The following is a 13942-nucleotide window of genomic DNA, read 5'->3' as shown; positions in this document are numbered from 1 at the left end:
AGGGCCTCAGGCGGCAGAGAGACTGGCCTCTCAGGAGCCCAGAACTGGCTCTGCGGGGTTAGGGTGGAGCGTGTGCCCTGGCCTGGAGCCCAGCTGCCCCACCTCCCCACACCGGCCAATCTGGGGGGTGGGGTGGGGGGCAGGGCGGCACTGAGCTGGCAGTCCCCAGGGGCACCGAGGCAGTAGGAGAGGTCGGGGAGGAAGGAGGCTCAGACCAGAACTTACAAACACAAGCTTCACTGGGGGAGCGGTGGAGGGGGTAGGGGATGGGAGTCAGTCTTCCTTCAGGCTCCCGAACACGGCGGCCGGCACGCTCTGCTGCTCCAGGCGCACCTCTGGGGGTGAGGCGAGGAGGACTCAGTCACCTTCCAGGAGGGGGTCCCGCCCCCGCCTCCGCCCACCAGCCCGCCTGGCCAGCCGGCCTCTTACCGTTGGGCTCCAGGTCCATCTCGTCCTCGTCCTCGCCCAGCTCGATCTCCTCCGGGTTGGCCTGCTGGGCCAGCTGGGCCAGCTCCTCCCGGGAGGCATCACTCCTGGGGAAGGCAGGCGGCCGGGGGAGGGGGCCACACTGCTCAGCTGGGCCCGGCAGCCCCCCAGCCTCCCGCCCCTCCCCCCCTGCAGAGCTGGCCCGCTCCCAGCTCGGCTCCACCGCCCCGCCCTCACCTCACAAACAGGATCTTGCTCTGGGCCCGCGAGGGCTGGTCCTGCTCGGCCTCAGCCGCCAGCTGCTCGGCCCGCTGTTCCAGCAGCTTCATGTCGTCCATGCCGCTCTGCCCGGGGGCCAGGTCGGACACTGCGGGGGGAAGCGGGGGTTCAGATGCCGTGGGCAAGCTGTCCTCAACCACGGCCTTAGGTGCCTGCCTCGGTCTGAGTGCTGCTGGGCGCCCCCCGACCTGGGCCTGAGGCCCTGGCCCTCGAGGAGCTCCCAGCCTGAGGCAGGGGAGGCAGAGGAGACCCTGATGCTCCCAGACCCGGGAGACCACCGCTGGGCCACAGCTGCTCACCAGTGCCCGTGGCGCTGCCCGTCACCTTGAGCATCTGGGAGGCCATGAAGTTGACCTGAGTGTTGTACGTGGCCTGCACGCTGCGGCGGATCCGCAGCATCTCCCGGATGGTGTCCTCATTGCCGTGCCGGACCTCGAAGTCCTTCCACGTCTGCCAGAAGGCCCCGGTCGTCTGCAGAGGGGCGGGGCCAGGGGATGTGAGCTGGCTGGCTCAGCCGCAGACTCCCACACCCACGGGCCCGGGACCCGTCCCTACCCGGGGGTCACAGATCTGCGAGCAGAAGCTGTAGATGGCCCGGGCGCGGTCGATCTCCCCGAGCTTGCACTCCATGTCCGCGAACCGCAGGCACATCTCCCGGGCGTGCTCGTCTGACAGCACCTGGGCGGGGTCAGGAGGGATCAGGGAGGGTGGGATGTGAGGCGGAGGGGGCCGCCCCTCTTGGGGAACCCCGGTGGTTCCCAGCACACCAGGCCGGCCCCTGGGCGGGCGGGCCTCCCCACAGACGCGCGCACCGGCTCGCTCCGATACCCTGCCTACAGGACCCCTTGTTCCCCCTCTCTAGCCCCAGCTCCCCACCCCACCCCCTGCGGCGGGCACCTCGATGGCCTTCTGATAGATGCTGCGGGTGTGGGTGACCCCGTAGATCTCGGCCGCCCGCTTGATGTAGATGTTGAACATGTCGTATTGCTGGGCGGGCTCCACGGCCCTGGTGGCGCGCTCATACACGGCCATGGCGTGCCGGGCCAAGCCCCACTCCTCCTCCAGCTGCGCGTACAGCAGGTACAGGGCTGTGACAGGATGCAGCGGGGGGGGGGGTCAGAGGTCAGTGGCTGGGCCCGTGATGCCCCCTCCAACCCCCCCCCCCCCCCACCGAGCCCACCTGGCCCTCCTCACTCTTTGCGTATTTGGGAGGGCAGCCATCCAGCGCCTGCTCAAACAGGTCCCGTGCCCGCTCCAGCTTCTGGCCCCCGTAGCGGGCGATGAACTTGGTCAGGTAGGTACTCCAGATGTCGGACACGTTGGGCCACTTGAACAGCGAGATGCCACGCTCGTATGCCTGCCCCGAGGGAGAGTCGTGTGAGTCCGCAGAGGGAGACTCCTTAGGGCTCAGCAAGTAGGCCCCTTGTCTGCCCACCTCTCCCCATCCCACTTCTCCCTGTGATCACGCAATCAAAGCCCAGCCAAGAGTGTCTGTGCACTGCCTGTCTCCCTGGACAGACTGCAAGGACCCCGAAGACAGAGCTGGACTAGGGCTCACTAGGATCAGTCAGTGACTTTACGGCTGAAGAGGAGGGTGGAACCTCAGCTTGCAAACACTGGAGCCCGGTGTCCCGGAAGAAGGTTCACCACCCAGGCAGAGGGGCAGGGCCTGCCACTCAGGCAGAGGGGGCACTCGCGCACATGTATGACTTCCCCGTCCATGTATGTGCACAGTCTCCACTTGTACACGACAAAACCTCAAACAGTGGGGCAAAGCGCCGCCACACGTACACATGCACATGGCAAACACCCCACGTGCCTACAACCCATCGCCTGAGCAGCAAGGCAGGGGTACCCCCACACACACAGGCAGAACTCCGTGCCTGTGACAGGCTGACCTGTGTCCCCCCCAAATTCAAGTTAAAATCCTAACTCCCCGTACCTCAGAACGAGACTGTGTTCTGAGATAAGATCTTTAAAGAAGCAACTAAGTTAAACAGAGAGGACTTCCCTGGTGGCACAGTGGTTAAGAATCCGCCTGCCAATGCAGGGGACACGGGTTTGAGCCCTGGTCCAGGAAGATCCCACGTGCCGCAGATCAGCTAAGCCCGTGTGCCATGACTACTGAGCCCACGAGCCACAGCTACTGAAGCCCGTGCACCTAGAGTCCGTGCTCTGCAACGAGAAGCCACCTCAATGAGAAGCCCGCGCACCACAACAAAGAGCAGCCCCCGCTCGCCGCAACTAGAGAAAGCCTGCGTGCAGCAACGGAGACCCAACTCAGCCAAAAATAAATAAATTAAAAAAAAAGAGAGATTAGGGTAAATTTCATTCCAATACAACTGACAGCCTCACAAAAGCAGAGCTGGGCACAGGAGGAACACCAAAAACACACAAAAAGGTGTCCACGTGAAGACACAGTGAGAAAACAGCCTCTACAAGCCAAGGAGAAGGGCCTCAGAGGAAACCAGCCCTGCCGACACCTTGATCTCAGGCTTCCGACCTTCAGGACTGAGAAAACACATCTCTGTTGTTTAAGCCTCCCAGTCGGCGGTGATGGTAGCCCGGGTAGGGGACAATGCCGTCCGGGGCCCCCTCACCTTGAAGCTCTCTTCAAAGTACTTGTGCTCCTCCAGGAACATGGCGTAGTTGATGACGATTTGGGGCGTGGCGATGCGCAGGTCCAGGATGCGGTCATAGACGGCTTTGGTGGACTGTGGGGCAGGGGGCCGGTCAGAGCGTGTCCCGGGGGTGGAGTCAGCGGCCCTCCGCGGGGCGTGTCCCATCCCACGCCCCCATCCCATCCTGGCGGCTCACATGGAAGGTGCCGAGGCTCTCCTCCAGGTCGGCCAGCATTGACCACACCTTCAGAGACTTGTATACGCGGTTCTGCACGGGCTCCGAGCCGTCGAAGTACTCGGCGCGGCGGGCGGGCAGCGCCGTCGCCTTCTGCACGGGCAGCGCCAGCAGGGGGAAAGCCGCGGGGGTGTCCAGGACCAGATCACACACCCTGAGGCTCCCCCACCCCCTCCCAACCCGGGCTTGTGTTTACTCGCAGCAGCCGCAAGGCCTGGTCGTAGTTCTCGTGCCGGAGCTCCAGCTCGCCACACTCGCACCACACGCTGGCCAGGTCGTCCACCTGCTTGAAGCTCACCTTGGTGGCTTTCTCCAGGATGATGCGGGCCTGTGGGGCGGGCAGAGGCCAAGCTGAGACCCCACCCGCCCGCCCGGCTGTGGGCGCTGGGCGGAGGACCTGTAAGTACTCGTACATGCAACGCGCACTGGCAACACGGCACTCACGTCATCCAGCTGCCCGTTGTCCTCGTAAAACTTGGCGAACGCAACCCACAGGGTGTGGGGCTTGCCGGTGGCCTTGAAGGGGTCCACAGTCTGCACGGCCTCCGTGTACGTGTTAATGATCTGGGCAGGAGGGGTTGGGTCAGGCTGGGCAGGGCCCTGGTTGGGGAGGGCGGGGCCTGGGGACAGGGGGCGGGGCCGCCACGTACCTCCCTCGGGCGGCCCTCGTGCAGGGCCACGCGCTTGTGCCACTCGTGCACGTGGTGCGGGTTCTGGCGCAGCAGGACGCTGTTGAGGAGCAGGGGCCGCCGGCTGATGAGCTGCTCAAAGCGAGCCAGGCGCAGCTCCAGGTCCACGTCGTCTGGGACCCGTGGGAAAAGCCGGGAGCAGGGGGGGAGGCCTCAGCACGCGGCCCCCGGCCACCTCCGTCTCTCAGGTCTCTCTCCCTTCAGCCCCCAGCTCCCCGCCACTGTCCATCCGGGCACTCCCTCCCTGAGCTGCCCCAGGGCCACCCTGACCTCACACCTGCCCTGGGGCCAGGCTACTCTGGAACCCCCTCCAAATCCCCACCATTCCCCCCAGCCCTTCTTCCCTGCCAAGCTCTGGCCCAGGCCCCCCCACCACACCTGCTGTCCAGCCAGCTCTCCCTTCCCGCCAGTGGCCAGCCCAAGCCCCACTGAGATGTGTTCCCAGTCCTGGCTACCCGCCGAGATCCCACCCGCAGTGCCCATTCAGACTCCCTCCCTGCTGGCCTCTGACCCCAAGCCCCACACCTCCCCTGACCCAGCCACTCGGGACCCCTCCGAGCCCTGCGGCCCACCCCTGCTGCTCACCCTCCTCCTCCCGCCCCAGCTCCGAGGCCGTCTCCATCTTCGCCGCGATCATGCTCTCCTCGAACTGGGCATAGCTGTCGAACACTTGGGTAAAGTCCCGCACGGTCATCACGGTCCGGATGGCCTCCTCATACACGTCCCGAGCCTGTGGGGATGGGGAAAGTGCTGGCAGAGGAGAGGCACGTGTGCCCACCGCATGCACACAGGGCATCCGGCAGCACCGCCCTTGGTACCAGTCCCAAATCGGAACCCCCGGAGGGCCTTTCCCGGGCCTGCCCAGCTCCGTCAGCGCACGGCCGTGGTCGGAGCTCCCCTCCCGTCCTCTGCCAGAGTGAGCTGGAGGCTTCAGCTCCTCAGCAGTAAACTGACAGTGACAGCCTCTCACGCAGAGTCACTGCGGGGCTCGAGTGAGACACATAAAGGGTCTGGCCCCAGTGAGACCCAATAGGTGACCAGCCACCCTGCAGGGACCCTAACCTCAGCCTGCCACGGAGTGCTCAATCGTTGCTACAAAGTACCCCTCACACCTGCCCGATCCCCCTTCTGCAGCTCACAATCTCCCCGTCACCCCCCACACCAACCCCCGAGGGCAGCATGAAAGAAAAGTGCTGGCGTGGGCGAGGTGCATCCCCACCAAGGGCGGGCCCGTTGCTCTACCCCTGGCCCTGGCTGATCCTGCCCCTCTGCCTCTGCCTGGCCGCTGGCTCCAGCAGCCTCCTGGCCGGTCTCCTGCTGCCGGCCTCGGCCTGTGCGCTCCACTCAAAGTGTCAGCCTGAAGGGTCTTTGTAAGACACACACCTGGTCAGGCCTATGTCCTGCTCACGGCTGGCTGGCTGGCGGCTCCCCGCAGCAGGACACAGCCGGCCCCTCCTCAGCCTGCAGGGCCCCCCTTCCCTAGTCCTTCACCACCCCCTCTGAGCCCCCTCCAGCTCCTCCTTCCCACTCTGCTCCCCCCGGCGCCCCCCTCCCCAGCCAGTCCCAAGCCAGCCCCTCTGGGGACCTCTCAGAGCACCACACCCCGCCCCCCACCCCGGCCCCAAGCTCGCCACTCCATGGCCCGATGAGAAGAGCCGACGTGGACACTGACAGAAACACCAACACCTCGGGAGGGACCCTCACACCGGACACCCGCTCGGTGCCTGAGTCCCAGTAGGCAAGGAAGTGACTGTCACTCTCATTTTGCCAATGAGGACACCCAAGCTGAAGCAGGTCCAAGGCCAGAGCAGAGAGATCCAGGTCTGGCTGGCCTGAGGTGGGTGCACTCGCCGGCAGGGCCGTGATGCCTGCCTCTCCCCACCTTCAGAAAGGCAAAAGCGGTCCACGTGCACGTCTTCTGCTCACACGCGTGTCCTCAGGCATCCCCCAATACTACGTGCTGGAGGGAGACCCCACCCCGCTCCCGGAGCCCCACGTGCTCAAACACCTTCTCGAAGTGACCGCTGCGGATGTAGTAGTCGGCCAGCGAGCACCAGAGCTTGCCCAGTTGGTCGGTGAAGCGGGTGAGGCCCCCGCGGATGATGGCGTCCACACTGAGAGACTGCACCTTGTCTGGGTTCTGGGAGATGAGGTCGCAGAGCTCGTGCCACAGCTGCAAGGCATGGGAAGGAGCGTCAGCCTTGTCCCTGAGAGGGCAAGCCCTCCCGCCCAGCCGTCACCCCGGGGCCCACCTGGTAGTTGGACTTGCCAGCCTTGGACACGAAGCGCTCGTCGTTCACCACGGTGGCCAGGCGCTGTGCGGCCTCGTCCAGCCGGTCGCTCGACTTGAGGTACTCGATGTACTCCTCGGCACTCTCGGGGCTCAGCTGGGCACCCATCCACCCGCCAGCTGTCAGTGGGGCCACAGGGCCATGCCACCGTGCCCCCTCCCACTCTGGGCTTTCTGTCAGCCACCCACCACTGTCCCAGACAAGAGCTCGCCCCACACACCCAGTCATAGCCACACCTGTCCAGCCTGGGCCTCACTGGTCCAGCTCCAGCCCTGACTGGGCCCTAATTGGTCCAGCCTCAGCCCTCACTAGTCCAGCCTGGGCCCTGACTGTTCCAGCCTGAGCCTCACTGTTCCAGCCTGGGCCTCACTGGTCCACCCCCAGCCCTGACTGGTCCAGCCTGGGCCCTGACTGGTCCAGTCTCAGTCCTGACTGGTCCAGCCTGGGCCCCAGTGGTCCAGTCTCAGTCCTGACTGGTCCAGCCTGGGCCCCAGTGGTCCAGTCTCAGTCCTGAGTGGTCCAGCCTGCGCTCCAGTGGTCCAGTCTCAGTCCTGAGTGGTCCAGCCTGGGCCCCAGTGGTCCAGTCTCAGTCCTGAGTGGTCCAGCCTGGGCCCCAGTGGTCCAGTCTCAGTCCTGACTGGTCCAGCCTGGGCCCCAGTGGTCCAGTCTCAGTCCTGACTGAGCTTAGGCATCAGTGGCCCAGCCTGCACAGCCCCTAAACAGCACCATGCTAAGCATTTCAGGACGCATAAGAGACATTATAAGTTCAGGAAAACTACACAGTGCCTCCCCACTATTTGCACCTCGACTCTCAGCCCTGCCTGTTATTTGTTTCCCTAGTCGTTTATTTCCTATTCCCTGCCCTCCCGTGGCTGCAGTTTTACTCTGATTTATGGGGTCAGGTAATATGTACCTGTCTGCAAAGTCAGACTGAAAGCTCCATGGAGGCAGCAACTGTCTTAGCCACACTGTCCCCGGCACCTGTCTTAATACCTGACATGGTTACTAGCAAACTGTCTGGAGATTAAACACAGAACTCACAAACAAAACCCTGTCTTAAGAAGCCTTGTTCCCATATTCTGTCTGTTAGGGCAGACAGTGTCCCAACGAGCCGGTTTCTGGAAAGTCTTGACCTGGGGGAACCGGCCCACCTGCCTGAGCCTGGCCCCATCTCGCCCTCTGAGGGGCTTACCTTGAGGAAGCGCCGGTAACCCCGCACAGCGGTCTCAGGCAGGGGGTGTGAGCGCAGGAAGCGCAGGTACAAGGGCCAAATACGAGAGTGCTGTGTGATGGGCAACGCTCGGAGGGCACGGTCGAAAGTGCGGCGCGTGTGTGTGACGCGTCCCTGGTCCATCAGGAACTGGCAGTAATCTAGCCACAGCCGGGGCATCTGGAGGTGCAGGGAGAGGCAGGGTCTGAGCTGCCAGCACCACCACCAGGCCATAAAGACACCAGATGTCCACTGCAGCAGGACCCGGAAGTCCCGTCCCCCTGGAACCAAGTCTCGCTCAACCCTGAGTGCACAGAGGCCACAGGACTCCAACCCCCTGCTCTGTCCACCTCCGTGGACTCTGAGCCCCACCTCCCCACTCATCCCCTGGCCCAGCCAGGCCCCCTCCCCACCTTGTGCATGAACACAAAGGCCCTCTCGTGGCAGTTGTTGACATCTTCGTAGGCAGGGTCGGTCACACAGCGATGCTTCACCTGTGCCCGGCGCGCCTTCAGGTAGCGGTACCAGAGTTTGTAGCTGGGAGGGTGGGGGGAGAGGGGAGGGGCACACAGTGATTGGTCAGCTTTATGGACCTCGGGACCCTTCACTCTGCCCCACGAGACAAGTGCTGGGAGAAGGGGCCCAGGAAGGGGTGACAAGTCTCTGCGACGGGGGAATGGCCGGGACGTCAGGGAAGGTGTGCTCACAGATCAGGGGATGTATATTCGGCGACACAACACATAGCAGTCACGTGGGACGTACTAGCAAGTTCTGGGGTGATTGGATAAGGTGAGGTGGGTGTGGGGCTGGGGCAGGCAGGGCAGCTGCAACCAATCTCACCTGCAGGGCAGCAGCTTCAGTGCCCGCTCATAGAGCTGATTGAGTCTGGGCTTCGGGGCACCCTGCTTAAACTCAATGTAGCGGAGCCAGCATTTGACGGAGAACTGGTTCCGCATGATTTCCTCCTCATAGGGGAGGTCCTCCTCCTCCTGCCAGGGCCGGGGTACAGGGAGAAGACAGACCTGTTCTCAGAGCCCGCGCGCAGCACCACTCCACTCCAAACTCCAGACCCCTCCCCAGGTCCCAGATCCCACACTCCTCACCATCGGGAGCCCGGTCACCACACACCCAGATACCAGGAATCTGGTCCAGACCGTTCAGAATACTACTGCCTACAATCTGACCCAGACCATCAGACTCCTTGGTCACAGCGTTCTAGGCCAGATATGAGACTGTCACCCAGACATCACTCTTCTGGCCTTCCTAATCAAGCTATCCACTCTGGCCCAGATCACCAGACTCTTTTGCCACCAAGACCCTGGTCCAACGCCAGGCCTCTGCCCTAGACGTCAAGTGTCACCTCCTCACAACATGGCTCTTCCCAGACACGAGACGTTTGGCACCTCAGGACCCCACTAGCCAGAGTCTAGCTCAACTCTGCCCCAGAACTTGGAAGCTAGACCCTTATCTCAGAAAGAAAGGTATGTACAGGATGCCTAGCTTTTAACTCGAGACACCAAGAATCTAGTGAAGATGCCAGGCTTCTACTTCAAACACCAAGCCTTTGACTCTTCAGGAGTCCACGGGCCATCGCCTGATCAGCTCCACATCACCCGGTCTTTACTTCTGATTCCAGGGTTCTCCCGGTCCAGACACCATGCCCTTATCCCAGAAACTATAACGCTCAGGACCAAACGTAGACCGTTACCCAAGACACCAAGATTTTACCACTGAAACCAGAGACCTGGACTGGTCGTCCTGCCTTTACTTCAAACACCAGGCCTCTCAAGATTGAGCTACGCGAGTCTCCCTTCTCTCCCACTCCCATTTCCGCCCCAGGCCTGGGACGCCAGGCCCTTAACTTCAACCACCTGCTCTTTGCTCAGGTCACCTGGGCTCTAGCACCAGACCTCTGCTCCTGACCAGCCTAGTCCGTACATCATGATCCGGTCTCTGGCCCGTAAGGGTCCTCCTGCCCTCAGACCGGCATAACTTTGGCCTAGATCCCCCGGGCTGCCATGCCCGAATCTCCTGAGGCATCTAAGCCCCAGTGCCCCCAGGCAGGCCACCCCCGGGCCCGCCGCGGACTCACGAAGACAAGGTCCGGCCGCTCGGGCCTCGAGAGGCGCGCCATCACCACCATTTTTCTGGCACTCCAGGTACGCGCAGGAGTCGCGTTATAATGACGTCTCCGGCTGAAGGCCCGCCCCCTCGAACCAGGCCCATTTCCTATTGGTTGAACCCTTCCCGATTGCGCGCCCTGCGTTGTTGACTTTCACGTAGACGTCCAGCTACCGGAAGCAGAGAAGAAGCGCCCGAATACGACGTCATCACGAAGCTCATCGGACCAATCAGGTTCAGCAGTGGAACCCTCGGACTCCCAATGGGCTGCTGTCTTGCTGGATGGTTGGCTTTGGGCGGAAGCGGCTTTGAAGCCTGAGAAGAGCGAGATGGGGGTGAAGCTGGAGGTGTTTCGGGTCAGTGAGCAATGGAGCGGTTGCAGGCCTGGGCGCGGGGTCTTCCTGGTTGAGGAGGAGGCTCTGAAAAGGGGGACCTCTGAGAGAGGGCGCTCTGGAGCGAAAGCTCCTGAGATTTGATAGGGACCTTTACGGTTGGAACCCCAGAGAAGGGGGCACAGGGTTCGGGGCTCTGGGAGGGCTGGTGTGAGGAAAGCCTTCTGAGAAGGGTGATCTGGGGAGGGGGTGGGATAATGAGATCTCAGAGAGATGCCTTTACTGTAGTACGAGCTTTTCTGTTCCTGGGGCGACTGTGTGTGTGTGTGTGTGTGTGTGTGTGTGTGTGTGTGTGTGTGTGTGTGTGTGTGTGTGTGTGTGTGTGTGTGAGAGAGAGAGAGAGAGAGAGAGAGAGAGAGAGAGAGAGAGTGTTTCTTTGAGAGGGAGTCTCCCGGACTCGGAGGGGGCTTTTGGAGGGGGCTCTTGGATTATGGAGGCTAGACTTTAAGGTGTATGGCTTCTGTACCCTTGATAGGAGTTTTGGGGTTCTGGGGGCGCTGGGGAAGCACCACTGGTCTCTGTCAGGGGATGGTCCTCCAGGCTCTAAGCAGCCTCTGCACAGTTTGGGGGTGGTGGAGGTGACTCCTGGCTCTTCTTATCTCGCCCCTGCCCTTCCAGATGACCATCTACCTCACCTTCCCTGTGGCTATGTTCTGGATTGCCAATCAGGCCGGGTGGTTTGAGGACTATGTCATACAGCGCAAGGTGGGCACAGGTTCATTCCAGGGGTGGGGGAGGTTATGGGGCACCAACCTGATGGGGACCAGTGTTTGCCTCCCCTGAGCCAACCCTGCCCTGGGTGTGGGGCTCTGGAGGCCCCTGGCTTGTGTATCCAGCTGTGACTTTGTCCCTACAGAGGGAGCTGTGGCCCCCTGAGAATGAAGACAAGGTAAGCAACCTCCTTTTCCTCCCACCGGAGGAGGGAGGAACGTGGGTTCCTGTGGCCATAATGGGACCCTCAGTCATGGACAGGGAACCGAGAGTGGAGGGGCACGTGATTTCCTTATTGCCCTCTCCCTGAAGGTTGAAGCTAATCCCACTTGGACCTGGGTTATAATTGGCACAGGTTTCCAGTGTAGTCACTGAACTGTGAAGTGGTGGTCTGGGGAATTAAAGGGAGGGGTGCTGAGAAAGAGGTCCAGGCCCTGAGGTGTGTATGCCCCTCCTTCCTTCCCATCCCACTCCCTTACCCAGCGCCAAGAGCTAGAAGAATTCAAAGAAAGGATACGGAAGCAGCGGGAGGAAAAGCTCCTTCGTGCTGCCCAGCAGAGGTCCTGAGGCCTCCAAGTGCCTGAACCCCTGCCTCTCCACCCACAGAATGACACACATACACGGTTCTTCGTTGCTCGTGGAAGTGTTTTATTGTCTGCTTTGGGGGGCCAAGTGGGGCCCAGGACGCCTCAGGCCCTCATGGGGCTTGTGTCTGGGGCTGGGGGCTGCTGTTTCGACGGAAGCTGAGTGCAGTCGGATCCTGAGGGGTGAGGAGGGGTTGGGGGCTGAGGGTCCCGGCTCGTTTCTGTACTCCATCCTGTAGATGCAGAGGGGTCAGCCAGAGGGCCAAGGGCAGTGCTGGCCGGTGCAGGTGGCAACCGGAGTCCCACCTCCCCCCATCTGCCCCACCATCCCTGAGCTTCTCCACTCCTCAGTTACTCAGCATTTAGGGTGGTATTTGGGAGCTGGTGGGTTTTGGGGACATCCCTGGGATCTTGATCAGAAGCCAAGCTGTGGGTGAGTACGTGTGACATGGACACATGGGTGTCTGGATGTGTCCTGGGCATGAGCTCGCATGCTCTCCACCCTCAAGGTGTCTTCCCAGGAGTGGGTCTATTCTCTCTCGCCTCCTTGAAGTTCTCAAACTTGGGAGCGGGAGCCACAAGTTCTGGCCACAGCTCTGACTTTAACACGCCCCCTGCATGACCTTGATCTCTTCCCAGCTCTGTCTGGGCCTTTGTCCTACCTCTGAACTGGGGTATTGTATGGGCCGGGGTCTTGTGCCTGGCAAGTACACAGGGTGGGCACTCCTACCGTGTGCTCATCCCCAGGGGCAGATGATCGACAGGGGTGGGGGTGGGAGGCAGGGTTAGAGGGATCAGTGTGGCTGGTCTCTCCTCAGCCCTGGCAGAACATCACCTACCTTGGGGCCCAGGGGCTGGAAACCAGGCAAGGCGCTGACTGTCACACGCTGGTCATCCATGCGGCGGCCCTGGGTACTGGCCAGCATGTCCATGAGACTGTCCATCTCGGGTGCAGGGCCGCTCTCTGCATGAAGCAGAGGCCGTGGGGAAGAACTCAGCCCGGCTGGAGGCCCCCAACCCATCCCTCCACCCCCACTCACATTCTCCAGGAAGCATGCTCACATCTGCCCCCAACCCGCAGACATCTCTGTCCACACTTGCCTGCTCACTTTCTCAGACCCTTGCCCACTGGTCCCCCAGATGGGCACTTGCCCCATTCACACCCCCCCATCACGCCCACTTCCGCACACCTCCCTGCCCGCTCTCACGGCCCTGGGAGGCTGGGCCCGGCCCCGCCTGCAGTGAGCAGCGCTGCTCCTCCATCCGGCCGCCCTGCACGTGGCTCAGCAGGTTGAAGAAGCCCTCCTGGTCTGGGGAGCCCGCCTGGGGGGCACACACACTCAGTCCGGCCGGCCCCTCAGCTGGAGGAGCCCTCAACTCCCCTCCTGGCCGGCCAGCTTCCCCCCGACCCCCGGGCCTGCCCTGCCCCTTCTGTGGCTCTCACCATGGTGCCCGCCGATGTGCTGCTCTGCAGAGCTGCTCCAAATGAGACATGAGTCTCCTTCTCAATACCGGCCCCCGCCCCAGGGGCCACACCAGCAGTGCCATGTCACGTGGTGCTGCCCCAAGGGAGAGGGCCACCGTCCTAGATTGGGGCCTGACTGCAGGGTGGCCCGGGGGCTGGGACACGAGCCAGGGGAACGTCCCCCTGACAGCTCCTGAGTCCCAGCATCCCTCACCTCACAGGGGGTCAGCACTAAGAGCCCTGACCTCTGCCCTGGGGCTGGGTTAGGCACTCGGACCCTCCCGCCCACCAGCACCTTCTTGGGCAGCAACTGGGTCGGGGGGCCCAGGAGACTCACTTGCTAATTAGGTGCCCTGCAAACTCATTAGCCTTGTCATTCACGGGTCCTTGAGTTGGTGGTGGGGGGGGGGCGGGGCCTGCTCACCTTGTCGCAGGAGGCCGAGCCCCCATCCTCCTCTTCCTGGTCCATCATTGTCCCTGCTCCCCTCCCCTGGGTCCTGTCCACCTCTCCACTGTCCTCTGCCCTGGCCCCGTGCCAGAGAAGGCTTTTTAAGAGGCTGGGACGTGGCGGGGAGTGGATACCCAGCCCCAAATCCCCAGCTCACGCCCCATCTGCTCCCACCCAAGCTTAAGCCCCATAAAGATGATCCAGATAATCGTTTTTGCAGCGTGAGGCGGGGGCTGCCGTGGGGGGCAGGAGGCAGGGTGACCTGGGCTCGGACATTGTTGGCCCAGCAGGACTCGCTGGGCCCCAGGGACTCTCAGGTGGGGTGCGGCAGTCGGCCAAAGCAGCGCCCCCACAGTGGGGAGCTTGGGCTGGCTTGGTCCCATAGGGAGAGGACAGGGCCCTAGGGCAGCCGAGGTGAGGTCTGAAGCTACCCAGCTTGCCCACCGATACCTGCCAGAAAGGCAGTTGCC

The 13942-nt window shown here is 62.5% G+C and overlaps 3 protein-coding genes across 4 annotated transcripts; 1 reads left to right on the top strand and 2 right to left on the bottom strand.

Moving 5' to 3' along the window:
- Positions 1 to 221: 221 nt before the first annotated feature.
- On the bottom strand, positions 222 to 9933 carry XAB2 (XPA binding protein 2). Of its 2 annotated transcripts, XM_060145356.1 has the most exons (19): positions 9844 to 9933; positions 8592 to 8740; positions 8165 to 8288; positions 7734 to 7931; positions 6503 to 6637; positions 6259 to 6423; positions 4836 to 4980; positions 4212 to 4363; positions 4006 to 4125; positions 3758 to 3889; positions 3523 to 3654; positions 3306 to 3419; positions 1900 to 2062; positions 1603 to 1793; positions 1261 to 1383; positions 1005 to 1176; positions 664 to 793; positions 430 to 533; positions 222 to 335 (listed from the first exon to the last, which is right to left on the bottom strand). In XM_060145356.1, exons 1-19 carry the CDS (start codon positions 9892 to 9894, stop codon positions 274 to 276), a joined length of 2562 nt encoding a protein of 853 aa, XP_060001339.1. In that variant the 5' UTR covers positions 9895 to 9933; the 3' UTR covers positions 222 to 273. The 2 variants fall into 2 exon arrangements, with proteins under 2 accessions (XP_060001339.1, XP_060001340.1); XM_060145357.1 differs by lacking the exons at positions 8165 to 8288; positions 8592 to 8740; positions 9844 to 9933 and having other exon boundaries at positions 6503 to 6660; positions 7734 to 7841.
- On the top strand, positions 9934 to 11608 carry LOC132518487 (protein PET100 homolog, mitochondrial). Its single transcript, XM_060146426.1, has 5 exons — positions 9934 to 9952; positions 10035 to 10228; positions 10883 to 10969; positions 11121 to 11153; positions 11459 to 11608. The coding sequence occupies exons 1-5, from the start codon at positions 9934 to 9936 to the stop codon at positions 11540 to 11542; spliced, it is 417 nt and encodes a 138-aa protein (XP_060002409.1). The 3' UTR covers positions 11543 to 11608.
- Positions 11609 to 11646: 38 nt separating this feature from the next.
- Positions 11647 to 13496, bottom strand: PCP2 (Purkinje cell protein 2). Its single transcript, XM_060146425.1, has 5 exons — positions 13449 to 13496; positions 13239 to 13334; positions 12750 to 12882; positions 12399 to 12523; positions 11647 to 11792 (listed from the first exon to the last, which is right to left on the bottom strand). The coding sequence occupies exons 1-5, from the start codon at positions 13494 to 13496 to the stop codon at positions 11673 to 11675; spliced, it is 522 nt and encodes a 173-aa protein (XP_060002408.1). The 3' UTR covers positions 11647 to 11672.
- Between the last annotated feature and the right edge of the window lie 446 nt (positions 13497 to 13942).

This window comes from Lagenorhynchus albirostris, chromosome 3 (assembly GCF_949774975.1).
Source record: "Lagenorhynchus albirostris chromosome 3, mLagAlb1.1, whole genome shotgun sequence".
Classification (NCBI taxonomy): Eukaryota; Metazoa; Chordata; class Mammalia; order Artiodactyla; family Delphinidae; genus Lagenorhynchus; species Lagenorhynchus albirostris.
Note: the sequence above shows the minus strand (reverse complement) of the source record. Positions and strands in the feature narration are given on the sequence as shown.